Source organism: Synchiropus splendidus, chromosome 14, assembly GCF_027744825.2.
Source record: "Synchiropus splendidus isolate RoL2022-P1 chromosome 14, RoL_Sspl_1.0, whole genome shotgun sequence".
NCBI lineage: Eukaryota > Metazoa > Chordata > Actinopteri > Syngnathiformes > Callionymidae > Synchiropus > Synchiropus splendidus.
The window spans coordinates 7,667,175-7,681,505 of NC_071347.1; the positions used below are offsets into that span (position 1 = coordinate 7,667,175).

At 42.9% G+C, this 14,331-nt stretch overlaps 1 protein-coding gene across 1 annotated transcript; it reads left to right on the plus strand.

The window, feature by feature from the left end:
* Positions 1-241: 241 nt before the first annotated feature.
* si:dkey-29p10.4 (tripartite motif-containing protein 14) lies at positions 242-6,749 on the plus strand. The gene is made up of 7 exons (XM_053885704.1): positions 242-513; positions 2,294-3,114; positions 4,380-4,475; positions 4,588-4,836; positions 4,913-4,935; positions 5,313-5,458; positions 5,519-6,749. Exons 1-7 carry the CDS (start codon positions 264-266, stop codon positions 6,061-6,063), a joined length of 2,130 nt encoding a protein of 709 aa, XP_053741679.1. The 5' UTR covers positions 242-263; the 3' UTR covers positions 6,064-6,749.
* Positions 6,750-14,331: the final 7,582 nt, after the last annotated feature.

Sequence of the window (14,331 nt, forward strand, 5' to 3'; positions counted from 1 at the left end):
TGACAGACCAAAAACATAACAACTGGTTGGTTAAGAAAAAACTCCCCAACCAGGGTGATCGTGTTGTTATTAAGTTTAACTTGCCAATTCGTTTGTTTAAAGCGCTAATATAGCGACAGCGCAATGAAAGAATCTGTTCATAAACACTGCATCTGCGCCTTTAAGAAATAGACCCGGAGAGCGGAAGCGGGATTTAAAACCTAAGCCCCGCCTACTTTTGTTTCTCAACGCGGAAGCTGACGTCACAACCCAGGCAAAACAAGATGGGTGCATCGCTGGACACTCCGTCTAAATGTCCTCTGTGCGACGAGCACACGCACAAACCAGTCGTCCTGAAATGTAACCACCGTTTCTGTCAACGATGTATCGGGGACCTGTGGAGTATTACACCCAAAGGTCCGTTCCGCTGCCCGGAGTGGAGGTGCAAGACTGAGTACAAGACTCCGCCGTTTGACAGCAGCCAGTGGAGGACGCCAAGCTTCAGTCGACCGTCTCGTCCCTCCACATCCGCAGGTAACTTAGCAGCGAGTTTAAAAGAAATCTGACTTTGACCTCATTTGCCGTTTACTTTAGGTGATCAATAGATTTATCGGCTTGGGAAATGAATTGTTTTGGACTGTGTTCTGGCAGTTGAGTGATTAATTCAACACTTTACAATCTTACATTTCTCCTCAGAGTGAACTTTAATGCATCACAAAGCATCCAATCAAAGAGGAGTAACTTAATATCTAACATATTAAACACAGCGAGCGACATGTTCCAAGGGGCCCTTTGAAGTTCAAAGATGAAATGAAAGTAATTGTCATAAAAAAAATGGAAATGTGTATGTATATTGTCATAAACACCAGTTGTGTCTGCACTTATATTATACTTATATACGATATTCGTGATGGCTGTCAACAAGTCACGACTATCTTCGTGTTTGCATTTGATGTGTACAGGTTGATGAACATGCGACTAGTCTGAATGTAGAGTTGTCAATGGTAAACACTTGTACTGTGTGAAGTGATCTTATGAAATGTAACATTTTAATAGCTCTAAATGTGGTTTGAATATGTTGCTGTGTCCATGCTCTAGTGCAGGGGTTCAGATTCATTGCCCTTGATGTCATTTGTGAGCAGTAACCGTATTTAATCTACTTACATGTCAACAAACCAAAACCTTGTGAAATGACATGAAACCATGTGATCGTCGCCAAGGTATTTATTTGTCATTGAAAAGTCCAACTAGCAGCAGAACCAGGTGCGAGTCATATTCATCAAATTTACTTCAGAAAAAAATACACTTGATGCAAACTGTTGAGAAAATTGGAAAAACTGAATGCAATTCTTAATAAATTAAATCAAATAAAACAATGTCTAAATATCATAAAATAAAAATAGTATATATTATTTATACTCCAAAGAATACATAAATGAAGTGTAAATGTAAGCATCGCCATAAAATGTTGTAATTAATTTTCATAACTGCTTCAACAGGTGTTTTCAGGAACAGTTTTTACTGTTGGGGCGCCATCACTTCGTTTTTTCTTTTCAAGAACTTCTCCATAGTTGTTAACTGTCACAGATTTGTCAATTCAATGACACACTACTGCCACCATACGTGGGTAATGTATTAAAACTGAGCGTCTTGCGGTGTAGAACAAGAAAACCTTTAGTGGCCCTCTAGGAGGCGCTCACGGCCCAGCCATGGGCCCCAGCCCTATGGTTAGGAATGACTGCTCTAGTGCATGCATTTGCAATGACACATCAGCTTTCCCCATCTCTCAGCCACAGAGCAGGACTTGAGTAGTGGGAGTCCACAATAGTGTGGCGTGGAGAAACGCTGAAACTATTGATGTAATTAAAGTTGCTCAGGAAGCCTTGCTGGCCAGAAATATCAGATGTCCTGACTGGGATCTCACCCAACACCAGACGTATAAAAAGAGGAGCTGGTTGCAGAATGAAGAAGATATTTTTTATTGATCAAGTACCTCTTCATCCAACCCTCATTTCCATCTTCTCTTGATATTGTTTGTTCAACCTCATGTACTGTGTTTCAAAGACCGTCATGGTGGAAGCGCCCCCATTATCTTTGCTTCATATAGTGCACACATTTTTTTGTGCTTTCATCCTGACGTTATTTTTAAACTTAAATTTAGTCTCCTTCATCACAAGGTTTTGATATCACACTGTATAATGTAATGCACCTGGAATTGCTGCTCTGAAATATTATCCCTGTGAAAGGTTTTTGTGTGATTCATTTGGATCAATAAATTTAGTAGAATTTTTTGTTTTTATTTTTATTTTTTTAGGTTCATCCAAGAATGATGTTCAGAACACCACGCTGGGAAATCGACTCCTGGGTAAGAGGAAGGCCAGCAGTTCTGGTGTGGAAGAGGCTCCAGGCAGGAAGAAGAAGTCTAATGGCACTGAGGACACCACCACAACCACGGTACCGGATGAAACTCTGTACACGACTTGTATGGATATAACAGAAGGGGAAGTGAGTCAGCACTCTGTGCGTGTGAAGAGTACTCCCAGTTGCCCTTCTGTCAGCACATCACATCAGTCAGGTGATGTCCCAGAAGACCCACCGACTCAGAAAGTCCAGGTGGAATCAGAAGAATTTATCTTGGCGGAGGAGTCTGACAGCTCCAATGAAGCAGATGTCTGCGATGGCCTGTCCATGGAAACGCCTCAAAAGACTGACGCTCATGGGTCGTCTTCCCCTGTCACCGAACAAGTCGTGACGTCCTCCAAGGCAGCTGTTTCTGTGTCCCCGAGTAAAATCATGCTACTACCGAGGCCGGAGAGCAGAGCCAGCAACACGCCGGTGCCTTGCCTTTACTGCCCAAAGATTCATAACCAGCGTGCCGTGAAGACCTGCCTGGTGTGCGGCGCCTCCATGTGCACCGAGCACCTGCGTCCGCACATGGAGTCTCCGGTGTTTCTGAATCACGTGCTGATTCCTCCTGTGGAAGATATTTCTCTTTGGCGCTGCCAGGAACACCAGGACATAAACCGCATCTACTGCAGACAGTGCTATGTGTGTATCTGCACTGTCTGCACCATGATCGGTTCGCACCGGGGCCACGTCTGCATCAGCATCAGGGACGCAGAGCGGGAGCTCCGGGTGAGTGTTTGGGAGAATATGGGCCTGTAAAAGCTTCACTCCATCCATGGCCTGGGTAACAGGCTTATGAGCCTGTTTACTGTCTGCACCGTGACCTTACTGGGGTGAGCTAGCTAACAAAGAGTGTATTAAAAAGTATTTTTTCTCTATTTGGCTGGTGAACTGTGAGAAAATCAAGCCACATGTCTGCCTTGGGGTGACATTTGCTGTTTATAGGCCATGGTGATGTAATTGGTCCTGGAGTTGTGTGAGCGCAGCCCATTAGGACTATGGCAGTGAGGAGCATTGCTTTTACACAGACATGATCCACTCTGCTGAGTCAAAGAAGAGCCCGGCCTCTGTCTCCCAACCCTATTATGCCTTAGTGTGTTTTCTGGGACCTTACATATGTGGTAAAATATTGAGTAGTTGGACAATATACCAACTTGAGGTTTTACCAGAGTCCTACTTCATGGTTTTCCCAGACCAACTCACATGTAACTAGTGCTGTTTAAAGCAATACTCAAATGAAAGAACAAGTGAAAACCTTTATTAAGTGTTCATATATTCCTAGTGAAAACGACCAAAGTAAAAATCAGTTTTCTTCATTGTATTGCATCTCTGCATAGTAGAAGTAGCAGAACCTGGCCAGGTTGGTCATCAAATATTTGCTTCTGATAACCAATGAATGTTGCATAACACTGACATGATGCCTCTACTGAGTTAGATATGCTGAATATCTTGGGTAGCAGGCGCTTCATACGGTAGCAGTAGGAGGAGAGGTTCACGCCAGCCTAGCAAAACATCTCCATCAAATTCAGCCAGGACTGTGGGACATTGTTGAACAACAGATAACATTTGTTTCTCCGTCAACAATGTGACGTCATCAACTACAATTCAATCTTGCAGCAGTGATGCAACGATTGATAAATATTAGCAGTCAGCAATGAATCACATTTTGATATTTGACACCAGGATGATCACATTTAAGTCGAATATATAAACACTAGCCTAAACGTCTGGGTGGAAGTGCTCCAGTGAGGACCAAACTCTTTGCTGCAAACATTTTTAGTCCAGAAGTTTTTTTTTTTAAACTTAATTTTCCATCCATCATCTTTATTACTGTATTTCATCATTCGTGTTTTGGTTATGACACCACTTTGTATACTGTGGTGCACCTGGAAAATGTTGTCTGTGAAAGAAAGTTTATGCACAACTGAGTTCATTGGATCGATTTTGCCTCTAGTTAATTCAAATGAAATGAATGCGTGCCTGTGGTCTTCAAGGGAACGCTGAAGGATGAGATCAAACAACTGCAGATGGCGGAAAAGCAAGTGAAGGACCAGGCCACTGAGTTTACTGAGAAGAAAGAGGCATTCACAGTAAGAAATGTTGAATTCTGTAATGAATCCCATGTGACTCCGAATGTATATTTCTATTGTACATCTGACCTCACCTTTGGGTCCTTACCTGGTGTCCGTTCCTCCATGTTAGAAGGCCTTGAGCACCTCCCGAGCCGGAGTGCAGCAGCAGTACCAATCCATCCGGGAGGCGCTGGATCAGGAAGAAGAAATTGCTCTGCGCTGTGTGACGAAGGAGGAGGGCCGAGTTTTGGGTGGACTTGAGAAGAAACTGGACAGCCTCAAGAATTCTCTGCAGGATATCCAGAGAGGTCTGCAAACCTTGGAAACATTGGCGGACAACAGCAGGGGCAGCCAGCTCCATGACCAGGCTTTTATTATGGTGAGCAGTGCCTGATCAAAGTTTTTTGTTTGTTTGACTGATGCTTACAAAACCTCTTTCTGCTTTGTCACTGCAGGAATACAGCAAGGTGGCCCAACTGTGAGTGCTGTTTCTAACTGAAAATATTTTTTTCACTACATGTAGTCATGAAAAATCCAATTGCTATATTAAGCATTTTGTTCTTTGCGAGGAAATAGTCACAATATGTCACGCATTTTAGGGTTTCACTTTGCTTCCAGCATGTGCTCTCTGGCTGAACCTGCTTGAAGAGCCAAGAGCATGCAGCTCTCTCTTTCTCCTCCCTCTGTTCCTGACAATAACTTTGGTCGATCTTACTGCAGTGTCTACATCGAGAAGCCCCTGTGAAGCCTCCTCATGAGGACCACGAATTTACACACAAATTTACATGTCACCGATGTTATTAAGGAATAAGGAAAAACTCTATTTTCAGCTCTTCTGTGTGGGTTCTTTTGCAGAGCCAGTGAAGTGAGCAGTTGTGTGGAGCATTTTGAGACGCCTGAAGAACTCGACAAATGTCGACTGAAAGGTCTGCAGATGTGGACAGAGAAGCGTCTGGATAGTGTGGTGGTGACCAAGGACATGGACTTGTATCGGTTGATCTGTGAGTTATGTGACCCACAAAATGTATGCTAGATTAAAATGAGGCCATTTTTATTTTCAGATGGCTTGATCCCGAGTTTGGATCCCAACACAGCCCACCCCAAGCTGAAGCTGTCTGATGACAACAAATGGGTGACCTACTCCGAGGTCCAGGTCTTCCACACCGACCAGGAGGCTCGGTTCACTTCTTTCCCCCAGGTTCTGGGCTCCCAGGCTTTAGAAACTGGCCGCTGGTATTGGGAGGTGAGCGTGTCTTTGGATGACGGCCGCTGGAAGGTCGGCGTGTGTACTGGTCAGATGGAGAGGAAAGGTCAGAAGGACAGCTCCCGTCTTGGCTTCAACTCGCACTCTTGGTGCGTGGCTTACGAGCGAAGGAAGGTTGAAGCTCTGCACAACAAAGTGTCCGAGCCCTTGGATGCTGACCAGCTCCAGAAGGTCGGGGTGTTTCTCGACTTTGAAGAAGGGGTGTTGTCGTTCTACAATGTAACACCAGGGGGCAGTACCACTCTAATGCATTCCTACAAGCACCGTTTCACTGAGCCTCTGTATCCAGCCTTGTCGGTGTCGAAAACGCAGCTGGCTGTCTGTGATCTGTTCCAAATGTAATGACCCGCTTTATCAAGTGCAGCACTGTGCCTTTCTTTGTGTGCCACTAATGATGTTGCTCAATTCAAGTCCTGTGATGCATCTCCACTGTTTTAAATCTCATTCATTCCATCTGTGCAAGCTGGAATTACATTATGTCATTTAGCGGAATATGTTTTTACCTTAACATTGTGACCAAATTATTTCGTTTCTTCTTGTTTAGATTATAATAGACTGCTTTTATTCTTCCCGCAATGGGGAAATTCTGCTTGTCACAGCAGCAAAGTCACATTAAAGACATGCACGCAACACTACAGAGATTGATCCCAGCGAAATAAACATTCAACAATCCGTTTATAGATGACAACAACAATGTGCACACAAGGCCAAACGACCCCTTTAATTAGATGTTGCATATCCTGCTGACAAGTTTCATCAGATCGAGGAAACAATCTTCATACTTGACGAAAAATGTGAACCAATATAAGCACATAATAGTCAGATCGAGGCAATAGCTTGAGTCTGCTGCTGTGATACTGATATTCATGCGGAGTCGACTGAATCAAATCATTTACTAATGTTGCCTTTGTCACGATGGGGGACGCTGTGATCTTTTTTTGCACTTCTGAATGTTCCTGTCAACTTGTCTATTCAGTGGATAATGGAGGTTTGTTTCTGGATGAAAATAAACAGCAAAATCTTTTGGTTTCTGTGTAAAAGAGCGTGTTTTTGTCCTGTTATTGTCCATTTCAACAATGAACACGTCAATGAACTGCAGTTACATTCATTTCATGTTTCATACCAAAAATCCAGGCCAGAAGTGATCGCCATTTTATTCATTTTCTTTTTATGGAATGTATATTTTTCAACAGTTGAAACTGTAGCGGAGTGGCGGACAACAGCCCGTCACTCATTTTTGTCATACTTGAGAGCCATTTTTATTTTTTTGTTTGATGCAAAGCTAGTCTATGAATAAGCGAGATTTCTGTACAGTAGAAATAAATGTGTCCTTGGAAAGATATTCCATCATGGTGGCGTGTGAGCATAATCGTTGGCAAAATAGCTAATGCTTGCACCAGCGAGACTGTGATGCTAATGTCATTTCCTTATTATAAATATAATAAAAGGGTCAATGCAGCAAATATTCTTAGACACTTCTCTACGATATATATCATTCAATCATCTCCAGCTCAGTTGTTTACTACCCAGAGTCTTACTGAGGTCCTAACATGCACTTTAAAGGTCGGCTCTCAGTCAGGCCACTGAGGCAATAATGCGTCCTCCTCAGCTGCTTGTCCTCGCTTTGAACCCTCGGCCCCCTGGCCTTCTCCCGCATGTGCTTTACTGACAACATGCATGGGTTTCCATTCCTAATAGTCTTACTGAAGAGTCCTGTCTCCACCGTGACTCAGTGGGAGTGTTCTGCACTCATTCCCATTGACGTCATCCACATTGTGTTGACACCTTTCACTGTGATTCTGCCACTTCCGGGTATAATTTAAGCCCAACTCAAAAGGCTAATTGACTCATGAAGACGCCATCTCCGGGGGTTAATGCACGAGAGTGGAATTAGGCTAATAAGGGGGGTTGTCATGTGACGTACAGCTGCTCAGGTGCACCGCTGGAGCGTGGAAACAATTTCACACTTGTGATGTGATGACAGTCTTCAGCTCTCTCAAGGTTTCAAACACTGCTATCAATGAACAACCGGCATGCCAGCGCTTCATATGTGAAGTAGAGATATGAGTCTTCAGGGTGATTTAAGTCACAGGATCACATCCGTCCGTCAATCGTTGTCATGTTAGACAAAGCCAAATAAACACAAACTTGATTCAAAAATGACCAGAAAACACTGATGTCAAATGATCTAACTCGAACTTAACAGCCAGTCAAATAAGTTCCTGAAGTCTCACACTATATATTTACAATTTCTCTAGGGGCTTCGATCCTTTCCCCACACCTTTTCTGCACTATATATATATATATATATATATATATATATATATATATATATATATATATATATATATATATATATATATATATATATATATATATATGAATTATTAGCATATTCCTATTGTTTTTAGGAATTATTCCCTTCACTATTGGTGACCACGCAGCACCTGGCTCAGTGGATTTGTGGTGCCATTATTAAGGCTTATGAGGCCACAGGGCCTGAACCTCTTTTCAGGCTCCAAACCTATTTGTAGAACTGAAGTGACATTCAGGAGACTATTTCTATAAAGCAAAATACGACCAGATCAATAAAACAGCTTGTGTTGTTGTTGTTCCAAATTGTTTTTTTAACAGCGGCTGGAGAAGACTGAGGCGGAGTCCACTGCTCTGACACCACAGCAGTGTTCTTGGCCTGCAGCATCTCACAATCTCATTCAGTCTCATTTTTTAAGACACATTTAAGGTGGACCCTAACCAGGTTTGCTGGTTCCTATTCTGGAATATTTCACCAACAAAGATTTCGCCAACATTTTCTTCTCTCAAGGTCTCAACATAAACGTGGTTCTGATGGGTCTGAACTGTCGTCTGCCAGCTGTTGCCTTGAACAAACACCTCTACAGCATCCACAGGCCTGAAGAAGCCCAACTCAGCTCCTTGCATGTGTGATCTTCCTATCACAGCCACAAAAGCTCTTGGCCACAAGACATGATTTGGGATTCAGCTGCCGAGTCTCTGATGTTATATTTGGCTTTGAAACTTTCCACTGAGATGGTGAACGTGTCCACCATTCTGAATGATTGAAAGATATTGAGAAGGAGCCTGAGTTTTGCGTGCTGAGACTTGCACGTAGGACGGCCTCTCTGCTGATAGCTATGCAATCTGTCCCCAGATATTGCATGTGTCACTGGCCATGAGGCAATTTCCAACCTGAAAAACAGAAACAACTACGCAAAGAGAGCTTTAAATTTGCATGAAATCTACTCTGGCGGCTGCTGCTCTGATTCCTCAGTCCATCACGCTCCATAGTTGGGTGACCGCACGGCCAGTTTTAGAGCAGACGGTCCTGCTTTTTAATTCCTTGTCCAACATTCCTTGATCCTCTTTGGACGTGCACCTGAACGTAACACAGCATCCAACCCCTCGACTCATTAATTCCGATTAAAGACGGTAAAAAGCCTGATTCCCAGAAACAGATTTCAAGCGATTATTTATTAAAACGTGCACAGACATGCATGTGCGAGCTCCTTGCGACATGCTACCATGTAAACAGTACATAATCAGGAATATTCTTTTCCCCTTCTTTAACTCATATTTCATTGTATCTAAGTTTTTCAGTGACTTTTTCTGCAATCTGGTGGTGACTACAACAAGTAAAACTTGCTCTATCATGAGGTCTTTGTTGGCCAACATGGCAATTGAGCGTGAACTGCGGTGAGTGTCAAGCATCATATGGTTAAAGAAAAGCATTTTAGTGCAGCCTTTTGGCCTTTCTTGGAGGTACAGGTACATGACAGTCATATATGAAAACCCTCTTTCTATGAAGAGAACATCTTGAATCATTGCATCATGTTATCGTGCACAAAATTCTCTTGTACAGGCAAGTCTGATACATTGCAAATATTATCCCAAAATTCTGTGGTGTCTTCCTTTGTGGTGTGGAGGAAATGGCCACCATATTTCACTGTGTCATTAAACCCAGCCGCCCCTTCGTGAGCTGCAAAAACAACGATGCATTCCTCAAGCAAGCTGGTAACCCCCCACTCCATGCGGAACCCAAAACCACCGTCATAAATGAGACTGGCGTGACCTTGTGCATGAACAAGCCCGACTCAGCACCAGACCACCGACACTTAAATGATCAAATATAGATTGAAAATACATTTAATCCCCTCAATTATGGTGTAAGAGAAGTGGAGAAACGTCCGACAGTGTGAGAAATCTCTGCTCAGGTAGAGCGGCCTTAAATGAATCGTCTCTGTCAGGGATATGCAAATGGCTGTATCAGTGTGTGCAGCCGTCCATTACTCTTTGTCTTTGTCCCGCTACTGAAAATCGACAACCAGAAATAAGCCAGCGCTCTTTTCCTCAAACAAATCAGCCCGAGTGAGATAAGAAGGAGGAAGACACAACACCATTTATTCCAGACCTGTTCACATATGAAGCAGTTAAGCGAGAAAAATAGCTTCTTCCTCCATCTCATTTACAGCAAATCCCCGCGGTAAATTGCTCAAATTGATCTGTACAGCGAATGCTTTAACCGCTCATCTCAGAGAAAGTGGGCTGCGGCGTAATGGCTCAGGTCAGAGTTCAGGAGATGGATGGTAAGAAGAAAGTCTTAACAGTTCAACTCCTCTCTGAGGCACAGAATGTCACTGCTTTCTCTGCTGAGTTCAGCCTCCGACCTCTTGTTCATTTCTTTTCCATTCCACTTTGTGTAGCGTCTTCCACTGTACGCTCGCTCCGCAGGCTTTTGCCCATTTCAGCCACGGTGATGAGGGAGCCAGGATTCACGCAGGCTGTTGAAGAACCAACACTGGCATTTGCAGTCTCGGGTTCATGACCTGGTGCCACTTATTGCTGCCACACTGGCTTACGTTGCCATGTGCTGAAAGTGAAACAGTTTTCAAAAGAAAAGAAGGCAGTATTGTGTGTGTATAACTGACTTGACATCTTCCACAAGGCTAGTTGGACCATTGGTCGACCAGAGATGGGACTTGTTACTGCAACTCAAGTCATGCCCATCAGTGACTTGCCTTGACTCTTGCCTTCTGAGCTTGATCCTGCCTAGCAGGTCTACTATCATATGTGAGAACACGTACATGCATACACCCCATGGCCACCAGCTGCGGCAGCACCCTTTGACTTGTTAAGTTTGGTGACAGTGACTAGAAGCCTGGGGGCGAGTGGCCAACTCCAGCTACATCTGCGGGTGTGGAATCAAAAAGAAAAAAATTAAAAAAATATCACAACCTCGAATGTCACAGTTCACGCGTTCATGCTGTATATCTGTAGCAATTCAACAAGGCAGTGGTTTAGTTGTAGAGTTGGTTGGCTATCAGCATCAAATTAAAAGACTTGAGACTTGACATTTATGATGTTGACCCTGAAATCCACAATGCAGATTCACTGTCGCACAATACATCCAAGTTGCTTCTATGCTCTTAATAATGCTGTGTGAAATAAGCTGCTTAGCGGCGGTGTCACATTATTTTGCCAATATTAATGACAACCATCATCTATTCCTTGAATGATCATTGCAAAGATAAAACAATAAACGAACATTTTCCTGGTTTCTATGTGAATGTCAGTCCACCTACAGTATGGAGTGCATCTGAGTGTTCTAAATGTTAACCTTCAAACATAGCTTTTGCTGCTTGTGTCTTCAGTGTTTACATAAAACCCGACGATAAGTAATTCCAAGCCTGTGGCAGGTTGATAGCCATGGATGATGGGTGAAGATGAATACACAGGAGTGAAAAGTGATGGTATCAGTGGAGCTATGACATCAGTGACGGGCTGCATCAGTGCGGCTCAGTAACTGTCATGTGACCACAATGGCATTGATGAAAGTCACCTGACGGTTGTGTTCGCAGGTCAACATGTATCGAGCGTGCTTTGGCTCATTGTTCTTGTCTATTCCAGCTGCGAGAGAGTGCCTGCTATGATGAGAGCACCTGAATTCCTGGACAGAGAATGTAACCTTTAATCCAGAACAGAAATGGGACACATATATTTTACTCCTCCAGACTGATCCTCCACAACCCCTGTCTGCTTGTCTCCTGGATCACCTCTACCTGCTGTCGACCACGTGCTTCCCTTCTCTCCACCTTCATCTTCTCCCCCCTAATGTTCTGCGTCTGTCCCCTTTTATCTTCCTCACGTTGACCTCCAGCTGTAAGGCGCTGTGAGTTATTGTTCTCGCTCTATAAATATGAGGAGACTTGACTTTGTGGCAGACTCTTGGGATTTTAAAACTATCCATCCATGGGGTTCGTTTGGAGGTAGAAGAACGTCTGTGTTCGATGCCATCATATTGCAGGGAATTCAGCAGACGCTTTGTTCCATAGCAACTTGAAAGATCACAAGGGCTCAGAACAAGACAGGAGGGACGACAGCCTGGACTTTGTGTTGCCTGCTGGGTTAAAAGAGGGCATATCCTCCCGATTCCTGCTGCATAAATCTGCATCGCTAAGTTGCTGCAGTGTCGTCTTGAGGTGTGCATCAGCGTAGTGAAGGACTGTCCTGCCCAAGGTTGAGCTGCTGTGTAGACACTGAAGGGTTTGAGCACATTGCCAGGATTAAAAACCTTTTCACGAAACACGAAAATTTGACATTCAACTGATGCTCTCACACCAACTAAGTCAGTCACCAAATTCCCCATGTCATAATTTCCGCCATATTTTGATTTCATGTTCATACAATTTAGAACTTGTCTGGTTCTTCATTCATTTGTACAGACTGTAAACCCTCACTGGTAGATAATTACACGACTCCCAGCCCCTCTTGTCTACTATGTTGAGTGTAGGTTGAAACAAATTTCTTCCTTTTTACTGTTGAATTAAAGTAACATCCAATTTTAGTTTGCGGTAATTTGACTGGAAAGAGATGGAGCCTTTTGATTGGTTTGCTAAAGCAGGTGATGTGCATTTGTCTAAAAGGTGACACGCCACCTACTGACTCGGTGTGGGTTGAAAGTTACCTTCATTTGTCTGTACTTGAGTACTTGAAGTCACTGGCAGTTCATTATCATGCGTTTGTTACCTGCACAGCCAAGATCAGTCAGGAGTTTCTACAGAACAGCAACTGCATGAAAATGAAGGAAATTTTCATGGTTATTTTTAGGGATGCACTGATATCATTTTTTCCCCAAAATGAGCAGTGTACAAGAACTTGCATTTGAGTACTCACCAATACTGATACAGAATACTCACGCCATTACACAGAGCTTTTTAAAAATTATTTTTCCTGATATATTGTGATTTGACGTTCTTCTGTATCTTTTTCTTGTACATGGGTGAAAAAACTAAAAGTAAAATGGGTCGGTTTTGTGGTATCTGTGGCCAGTATGAGTACTCAAGCCATTATGGGACCGATACTCGATACCCATATAGGTGAAAGTACTACTGTATGAAACTTTTCTATCTTTTATTTACATCACGCTAACTCAAACTTGCAGCACACAAATTCCATTTAATATGTTACTCGTTCAAACTAAGACAGTATATAAAAACATGGTAATATTTTGCTTGGTACAGCTCACAGTAAGGCACATAACTATTCATTTTAAATAAAACTTTTTTTTTCCAATACAACTTAGCTGAGCTGGACTCTGCATTTATGAATTGTACATAGATCAAAGCTCTGCACGCTGTGTTTGACCTCTAAACATCGATCACAGTGCAACTTGCAATCAATCTAGTCACCAAAGTGGAGCAATGAGATCAGAAAAAACAAGAAGAAAAGTGGTTCTAACTCCATTGATTTCACCGGACACATGTCTAAAGCTACAGTATTTCCGTCACAGAATGTACCACGAGCCATAAATGTGGCGATTACATTGTACTGTTCTTAACCTCAAGAGCACCTCAGTCATTATCCCATGCCAGATTTCCTCTTGCAAGTTGTGTAATATCCTGCATTAAAAGCAGGAAAACGCTAAACCCTTATTTTCATTCTTCAGGAATTAAAGCAAAAGTAGTAGTGCTGAAATGTAATGTAACTAATTACTCTGACATGACAGGAACTAGTAATAAGTATTTTACCCAACACAGCTGGCAAAGCTTATAACCATACAAATATGAATGGTCTCCTATTGTAACTTACTTGATCTAAATATTTTGTTCTTTTTCAAGTTGAACTCTAGGGTCTGTAAGTATAAAGGAGACATAAAAGTAAAGTGTCGATGGCGTACAGCAGCTTCAGTGTAATGCTACATGCAATTGAATTCCTGCATATTTCCATAGCCTTCAGGATTTGTTTGAAAATATGCTTTGGTTGAAAACGGTTGTGGCGGTCCAGGTACAAAGCCTTGAGTCACACCGCATCTTAATAGGCTATTTATTGTTTTTGTTTTCTTCTTATTCTTCTTATTATTATGCCCCCCCCTAGTCACTGCTGCATCTGACTGACAGTCCAGAGACGTTTCTGCTGCAGCTTCCATGTGAATCTTTTCCTCGGTTTGTTGTCGGCCTGTAGATCCTGGAACCCGAAGCATCCAGTAATTGGAGAGGTGTTAATGTCTGCTCATTAGAAGGATGCTCCTCATCAGCCGCCTGACAGGGCAATATCTCACCAGACCTTTAGCATTATCTCTTCGTTCCTTGGTTTCAG